This window comes from Lissotriton helveticus, chromosome 8 (assembly GCF_964261635.1).
Source record: "Lissotriton helveticus chromosome 8, aLisHel1.1, whole genome shotgun sequence".
Classification (NCBI taxonomy): Eukaryota; Metazoa; Chordata; class Amphibia; order Caudata; family Salamandridae; genus Lissotriton; species Lissotriton helveticus.
In genome coordinates this window covers 962377483-962386611 of record NC_136069.1, presented here as the reverse complement: position 1 = coordinate 962386611, position 9129 = coordinate 962377483, and the positions used below count along the sequence as shown (strand labels likewise).

General features: G+C 45.9%; 1 protein-coding gene across 1 annotated transcript in view; it reads right to left on the bottom strand.

Moving 5' to 3' along the window:
• Nucleotides 1-2106: 2106 nt before the first annotated feature.
• IL1RAPL1 (interleukin 1 receptor accessory protein like 1) overlaps nucleotides 2107-9129 on the bottom strand; it is a 2344491-nt gene continuing 2337468 nt past the window's right edge. Inside the window, exon 13 of the mRNA XM_078656096.1 lies at nucleotides 2107-3462. Coding sequence (XP_078512222.1) covers nucleotides 2744-3462 — 719 coding nt within the window. The 3' untranslated portion in view covers nucleotides 2107-2743. The remainder of the gene's footprint in view (nucleotides 3463-9129) is intronic.

Sequence of the window (9129 nt, the reverse complement as noted above, 5' to 3'; positions counted from 1 at the left end):
TAGTGACAGAGATCCTCAGTTACTTATATTACTAGTAGTAACTTTACACTCAGAACTCCTGCGGTAGGAAGCCCAACCCGCTGGTTAAGGGGGTCAAGACATGGAACTCAACAACTATGTGTAAATCTACGTTCAGAAATGGTGAATGGCAACTAAAAATGCAGTTACATTTAGGTGTAGCAGTAAATGTACACATGTAACTATGTGATTATGATCCTAAAAGTATCCTGCAAGTAATGCAGTCTGTTATGACCTGTTAATCTTGAACTGCTCTGTCAGTAGAAACCAAAGCTCAGATTTATCAATATGTTGCATTGTCCTTGTGTCTTGCAAGGGGCGGTTTGTGTCGAGTGTCTGTGTTGGCACTAGGCTGAACACAGTGCAGCAGTGCAAGGAGAGAGCAGAAATACTCCATATCTTTGTAATATAGAACATTTCTGCGTTCTCCCTTTAATGCAGCACGGCGCAGCAACTTTGCGTGCCTCCCTGGGTTGCGTGAAAGATTATTAAATATGCCCCAAAGTTATACTTTCTAAGAAATGCCTACTATGTTCATTGAGTCAACTGCATGTCTACCTCCGGGGTATAGTAGGGGAAAAAAGACAAACAACTATCACACCTTAAACATAGATTCATACCTTAAAATACATTTATTTTGTATTCAGGAAAATAAATTTTCAGCATGTTCCCCTTAGAGGAAATTTCACTTTTGCTTATATAAGAACCGTAATTAAAACAATTACTGAACCCAATCAAACATCGGTTCTTGGTTGTTTTAACTTCCAGGGCATTTGATGTATACCACAGCACATGTTTTTACTCTGTCAAAGGAATACAGTTCTTTTGTTTCCTGTTGTTAGAAAATTATCAAAGAATGGATATTAGAGGACAGGGAATATAGCAGAAAGCCTTAAACTGTTGATATCTTCTTCCTTCGTACCAGTATTCAGGTAACTTCATGCATTATCTAGCATGACAAAACATGTTAAATATCTGCATAATGTTTCTTTACCTCCCGCTGGAATAGAAGTCAACATTGTGAAGTACTGTACTTAAATAAATTCCTATGGCATGTGTTTACCAGGTGACAGTTCACCTTGGGTTCAAAAATATGTTAAATAAATCAAATGTCTTTCCTACTAGAGAGGGAGCAGGGAACTTATTTCTGCCTTTCGAAGAACTTTTCTGTGCTGCCCATTTAACGGGGCACTTACATGAAACACGAAGACAAGTAAAATAAAATTGTAATGCCAACTGTGGGGCATATTATCAAGGGGGTTTATCTCCGCTTTTTTGGCTTTAAAAGCCAAGAAAGCGGAGATAAAATTATCTCCCTATTACCTAGCTGTCGCTAACACCAGTTAGCGACAGCTAGTAGGAGATAGCGACCATCTTGGGCCCCACTTTGCATGTCAGTGATATTTATCACTAATGACATGCAAAGTGGGCGTGCCAAGATGTTAGCGACTGGAAACAGTCGCTAACATCGCTATCTCCTATTACCAACTTTTGGAGATATTCGCGCTAAGCGCGAATATCTCCAAAAGCTAACACCTGCCCTGAGCAGTTCTTAGCCATGTTATCCAATGGGAGGTGGATAACATGGCTAAGAGCATTAGCTCGGTAATGCATGAATATCGCTGACTTTTCAGCGATATTCATGCATTGCGGCAGATTTTTATCGCATTTGCGATAAACCTTGGTAATACCAAGGTTTATCTGCCTTAAAAATCGCCACAGCACAGCGGTACATTTTTGTCTCTAACCAAGCAATAGCAATAATTATCGCTATTGCTTGGTAATATGCCCCTGTGTTTCTAAGAAAAAAAGCTACATTGTCCTTGTTGACACAATGCCTAAGCAAAAATGACATAAGGACTGGGGGGCATATTATCAAGTAATGGCGTTACATTATTGCCAGGAAACTGCAGATAAAGTGGCGATAATGGGCTTGATAATATGCTCTATGAATTCCAATCGAAGCCCATGTTAGATGTAAAGACATCTAACATGGGCTTCGATTGGAATTCATAGAGCATATTATCAAGCCCATTATCGCCGCTTTATCGGCAGTTTCCTGCCGATAAAAGCGGCGATAATGTAACGCCTTTACTTGATAATATGCCCCTGGGTTTTTTGTCACCCGGCAGATATTAAAGATATTTAAAAGAAAGACATCGACCAAATTAAGCTTTTTCCACGTATGCTGTGAATACAATCATCAAGAATGTAGAATGAATTACAATTTCGCTTTCAAATAGTTGGAAAGGTCTGCTTAAGAATATATTTTATGTGTCTCTGGAATTTTCAACCCTCATTTTTTTAAGAGATTGCAGGATTGACCGTCCCAGGTATAACCAGACAAGTTGAAATGTCCACATCCCTTGCCAAGCACTTTGATCAAGAAGTCCAAAGATTTTTTTTTAAAATAGTGACACTTTTGAACTAAACTAAACCAACAAAAACGTTTCTTATCTACATATCAGTCTTCCCACCATAAAGTAACTTTACAAAGTTCAAAGAGGAATAAAACTAAGTCAAATGTGTAATGGTAAGACACGAGTAAAACAGGAAGACACTAATGAGACAAAGAAATTGCAATATAATATGTACAAGACCCTGTTTTTCCTCATATTTTATAGATTGCAATGAATGTTTAACAGCAGCAGTCGATGATGTAGTTCCCGGCACCAGACTGCTGATTAAGCTCCTATTTCTAGGTATTGTGTAACCAACTTTTTTGTCACCAAATTACACTTGATATACTTGTTTCCCTCGGCAAAAGTGGCAGAATAGCACTGTTTGTATGCGCCTCTTCGATGTGTGGATCTCTGCTTGCCTTTGTCTGGGTCCGCTGGCCATTTATTAGTGTCATGGGGATGTTGCAGTAGGTATGCTGATTACCTATTGAGATAAGAGGCAGAGTGCCAGCAGGAGGTACATCGTATTCATAACTACGGTAACAGTGCTTCTGGCGCAGTTGAGAATGGTATGTGTTATGAAAAGAAGATCGTAGGTCTGGATGGGCAGCAGCTAGAGCTGTGGACGCAGCAGCAGCCATTGAGATCGCTGAGACAGTCTGCATTTCACCAAAAGGCCCCTGCTCGCTGACATCCAAAACCTGTTCGTGTGGGATGGATTCCATCCTCCTAAAAGGCATTTCATACTGTAGGCGTTTCCAGAATTTTGAATTTAAATTATTGCACTTTGGTCCTTGCCATTTTATAACTGTCAGCATCTTAATGGTCTGTTTCAGGGCTTCAACCTCTTGATAGTTCATAATTCCACGAAGTTCACTGCATTCAATGAGGATAACTTTGATTTCCCCGGTGACTAACATATTGCGTAGCCTGGTTTCGAGTTCAAATATGCTCCAGCCTCTTCTCACAACATAATTTGGAGTCATGACTATTATCAATCGCTTGCTTTGGTCAACACATCTGGCAACATCTTCGATGTAGGCTGCAACAAATAAGGGAAAGAGCAATTGAAATTAATGCTGAAATAAAATTAATTATAAGCACTTGTTAAGGAACGCATCCGGTCATTCTTTCCACTAGAGTGAAATTTAGTTCATAAGTTATTAAATAGAATAGCAAATCTATTGACAGTCATTTAAAACCAGAAATCTAAAATCTTATCATAATGGAACAGTAGCCTAACAGATGTGAAATATATTCTCTTTTTTAAAGTCTGCAGCCTGCCTCTTCAACCATGTAATTTTTCCACCCTTGCCTGAAATTCCATATTGGGAAAAGAAAAAAGTACATATGGATAATGCTTTCTCTGAACCAATTTATAAGATCTACCCAGTGACTTTTGTTAGGTCATAATACTATAGGAATCGAGTAAAGGGTATGAATTTGTTTTGGGAGCTATACTGGCAATACTAATTAAAATTTCAGTTGTAACGTTACTGTGTTTTTTGAAGTATTGGCAACCCAGGCCTATTCAAGGTCCAAGCCACGAAGAGCTTGATGTCAGTAATGAGACCAAGGATGGGCTTTTTTTAAGTTCTTGCTTAATAAAATGAAGTACGGTTTTAAGGGAGCTCTCTAACATTTCTAAGCTGGCGCCAATATTTAATATGGTATTTCTTACATGAAAGATCTTGTTTCAATAACCCAAATTCTAACTGTGACTTGCTAGTGCTCTGGGAGAGATGCTAAATTCTTCTAAATAATTTTCATTGGAGGAGGCCTAAGGTAATAATGTCATGATCGTTGTGCGGGCTCTGGAAACTGCACATTTTAAGACATTACAATGGAATGGAAAGCCGAATCATACATATTATATAGAAATGTCTCTAGTAGTTGCTAATAATGTTTCTATGGAAATGTGTCTAAGAAATCCTCTGAAAGGTAAATACTTCACAGCATTATTCATTCTATGCTTATTCGTTTCAGATTTTGAGTTATCCCTCAAGTGGGGTCTTACAAAAGGGGGATAGGGATCTCAAAAAACATTTTCCTCATACAAATTTCCCATAGGAAATTTAGACAGCGATACAGAAAAAAGAGCTGAACAAAATGACACTAAATTTAACCGAAAGCTAGATCTTTACTCAGAAAGCATGCTTTTTGTGACTAGACATACATTTATTCAGCAATTTTTTAAATTAAAGTGAAAAAAGTAAGTGGTATACGGTCGTGGGAAGCGATGTGTTTGATAGGCTGAAACTTGTCTTGCTAATAACTTTGACAATGTTTGACGAAGCTTCAAAAAACTGCATAAAAACATGTTCATACACCTCTGCTTCTTCCTGGAAAGTTTCAAGGTGATCTGTCATGCAAAGACCAATAGAAATGGGAGTCCAATGCAATATCCTATAGAAATGTTCAACAATGATACAAAAAAAATTACTGACCAGAATGTCACCAAATTTAGCACAAAGCTAGATCATAATTCATATATCATGTTTTCTGCAATTTGGTGTAAATCCATTTAGCTGTGTTTGACAAATATAAGTTCAAAATGTAGTAATATCTGGGAATGGCTAAGTGATTAACAGATCGTAAAATCAATAGAAATGTTATGGCATCCATTTTGAGGACTCAAGACCACTGACTCATTGTCAGTGAAATTGCTCTCCCACCCTCGCAGCTCCACCATTAAGTGAGGTGCCCCTGCCCCTGCACTCTTGAGTGTTGGTGATCGAGGCCCTCCTCCACCCGCAGGTTTCCCTGCGCCTCATCCCTGGTGGTCCAATGGACCTCTGTCTCCTTTCTTTCTTTCTGCTCCTTCACTCGTTTTTCTCCCCTTTCTATCTTACACCTCTGTTCTTTTGCGCTTTATTTCTGCCCATTTCCCTTTCTCTCCCTCTGCTCCTTCACTCGTTTTCACTCGCTTTTTTCCCCTTTCTATCTCTCACCTTTCTGCACCTCTGCTCTTTTGTGCCTTATTTTTGCCCATTTTCCCTTTCTCTCCCTCTGCTCCTTCTCTCGTTTTCACTCGTTTTTTTACCCTTTCTATCTTTCACCTTTCTGCTCTTTTCTGCATCTCTGCTCTTTTGTGCCTTATTTCTGCCTATTCTCCCTTTTTTCTTTATCCCTTCTTTCCTCCCTTTACCTTTCCCCGCCGCTGCTGCCCCCGCGGCCCCTCCCCCCTCAGCACGACCGGCCCAATCCAGCTCCCCTCCCCACTCCCGCCTCCCAGCTGTCCAGCCCTCCCCGACCCCTACTTAATGGCGGCCACTGCGGGGACAGGCGAGCAAGACCACTGACTCATTGTCAGTGAAATTGCTCTCCCACCCTCGCAGCTCCACCATTAAGTGAGGTGCCCCTGCCCCTGCACTCTTGAGTGTTGGTGATCGAGGCCCTCCTCCACCCGCAGGTTTCCCTGCGCCTCAGCCCTGGTGGTCCAGTGGACCTCTGTCTCCTTTCTTTCTTTCTGCTCCTTCACTCGTTTTTCTCCCCTTTCTATCTTTCACCTTTCTGCACCTCTGTTCTTTTGCGCTTTATTTCTGCCCATTTCCCTTTCTCTCCCTCTGCTCCTTCACTCGTTTTCACTCGTTTTTTTCCCCTTTCTATCTCTCACCTTTCTGCACCTCTGCTCTTTTGTGCCTTATTTTTGCCCATTTTCCCTTTCTCTCCCTCTGCTCCTTCTCTCGTTTTCACTCGTTTTTTTACCCTTTCTATCTTTCACCTTTCTGCTCTTTTCTGCATCTCTGCTCTTTTGTGCCTTATTTCTGCCTATTCTCCCTTTTTTCTTTATCCCTTCTTTCCCCCCTTTACCTTTCCCCGCCGCTGCTGCCCCCGCGGCCCCTCCCCCCCCAGCACGACCGGCCCAATCCAGCTCCCCTCCCCACTCCCGCCTCCCAGCTGTCCAGCCCTCCCCGACCCCTACTTAATGGCGGCCGCTGGTGCACCGAAGGCGCATCAAAGGCAAGCACGTCTGCGCCCGTCTGCGACCCGTCCGCGACCAGCACCTGGAACCCTGGACCTCCGCCCCGCCAACGCTACGACCCAGCAGCACTCCACGCACTCAACCAGGCTGCAACAACAACTGCAAGCTAGCATCACCAGCCGACACACATGGACCCTTCAGCTGTCACCGCTGCCGGCACACCTGCAGCACCGCCAAGAACACGGATCCAGCACAACCCGCCCACAAGAACACAACCGAACTAAAGACCCTGCAATGCATCCTCCTCAACGTCCGATCCCTCCACAAACACGCCACAGAAATCTGGGACCTCCTCGACAGCACAACCCCAGACGTAGCATTCTTGACCGAAACCTGGACCAACACCACCTCGGGACCGGACATCGCCATCGCCATCCCCCAAGGATACAAGATCTCCAGGAAGGACCGGCCCATCCACCCAGGAGGAGGAATCGCCATCGTCCACAAATCCAGCCTCCGCCTGAGCACACTCCCTGACGAGTCCACAGAACTGATGGAACACCTTCACTTCAAGATACTGGCCAGCCCCACCGCCGCCCTCCGAGGAACCCTCATCTACCGACCCCCTGGACCCCGCGGACGCTTCACCAACTCCATCACGGACATTATCTCCCCGCAGGCCATCGCATCCACCAACTACACCCTGCTGGGAGACCTCAACTTCCACCTCGACAATCAACTGGACCCCAACACCACATCCCTCCTGGACAACCTCCACAACATTGGACTCCGCCAGATCGTGACCGAGCCCACGCACTCAGCAGGACACACCCTCGACCCCCTCTTCACTACAGGAAACTTCATCACCTTCAGCCACACCACCGAACTCCCATGGACCGACCATCGTTGCGTCCACTTCACCTTCAGAACACCCACCATCCACAGACACCAGCACCTGCTTCCACAAAGAAACTGGACCAAAATCACCGATGACCAGCTCACCTCCTCACTCAACAACTCCACCCCAACCATCGCAGAAAATGATGACCCCAACACCGCAGCCCGAACCCTGCATAGATGGATCTCGGACAGCACCAACACCATAGCCCCCCTCAAGAAAAACAACAATACCCGTGCCAAGAAAGCCAGATGGTTTACCACCGAACTTCGAGAGTCCAGGCCCACATGCCGCCGCCTCGAAAAGGCCTGGAGAAACACCAAATCCACAGAAGCCCACTACAACTTCAGAGCCGCCACCAACGCCCACCATCAACTCATCAGAGAAACGAGGAAAAAAGCGATTGAAGACAGAATCTCCACCCACGCACACAACAGCAAGGAACTCTTCAGCATCATCAAGGAGTTCGCCCAACCCACCAGCGAGTCTACCGACATCCCTCCCTCACAAGACCTCTGCGACAAACTCAGCATCTTTTTCCACCACAAAATCAAGAGCATCTACGACAACTTCGACGAAGACAACCAACACACTGAACCCTCACCAACCACCCCCGACACCCGGAAACCAGCGATTGATGACTGGACAGCCCTCACCACTGAAGACACACTGAAGATAATGAAGTCAATCCACTCAGGGGCCCCCATGGACCCCTGCCCCCACCACATCTTCAACAGAGCCGCCAACACCATCGCACCCATCCTCCGCCAAACCATCAACCGCTCCCTGGCGACCGCCTCATTCCCCGACGACTGGAAACACGCCGAGGTCAACCCCCTCCTAAAGAAACCCTCAGCGGACCCCACCGACCTCAAAAACTACAGACCCATCTCCCTGCTCCCGTTCCCAGCGAAAGTCATCGAGAAAGCCATCAACAGCCAACTCGCCACATTCATTGAAGAACACAACATCCTCGACTCCTCCCAATCCGGCTTCAGAAAAAACCACAGTACGGAAACCGCCCTCCTCGCCGCAACAGACGACATCCGCACCTTACTGGACAAAGGAGAAACAGTAGCCCTCATCCTCCTCGACCTATCAGCGGCGTTCGACACAGTCTCCCACCGCACCCTAATACGCAGACTCTACGATGCAGGAATCCAGGACAAGGCCCTCGACTGGATCTGCTCCTTCCTCTCCAGCAGGACGCAGCGGGTCAGACTCCCCCCTTTCCTCTCGGACCCCACACCTATCACCTGCGGAGTCCCCCAGGGCTCCTCCCTCAGCCCGACGCTCTTCAACATCTACATGGCTCCACTTGCCCCCATCGTCAGAACCTACGGACTCAACATCGTGTCATATGCAGATGACACCCAGCTCATCCTCTCCCTATCCAACGAGCCCAACACCGCCAGACGCAACTTTCGAGAAGGCATGGAAGCCGTCGCCAAATGGATGAAAAACAGCTGCCTACAACTAAACACCAACAAAACAGAAGTACTCATCATGGGCCCAAACCCCGACGCCTGGAGTGACACCTGGTGGCCCACCGCCCTCGGAAACCCTCCAACCCCCACAGACCACGCACGCAACCTGGGAATCATCCTGGACTCCGAGCTCAAAATGGACCGCCAGATCAACTCTGTCTCATCTTCCTGCTTCCACACCCTCCGCCTCCTTCGTAAGACCTTCAAATGGATCCCCCTCGAACACCGAAAGACAGTCACTCACGCCCTGGTCACCAGCAGACTCGACTACGGCAACGCACTCTACGCCGGAATAAACAAAAACCTCATCTGCAAGCTACAGAACATCCAGAACGCCGCCGCAAGACTGGTCCTCAACCTGCCAAAACACTGCCACATCTCCCAGCACCTGCGCACACT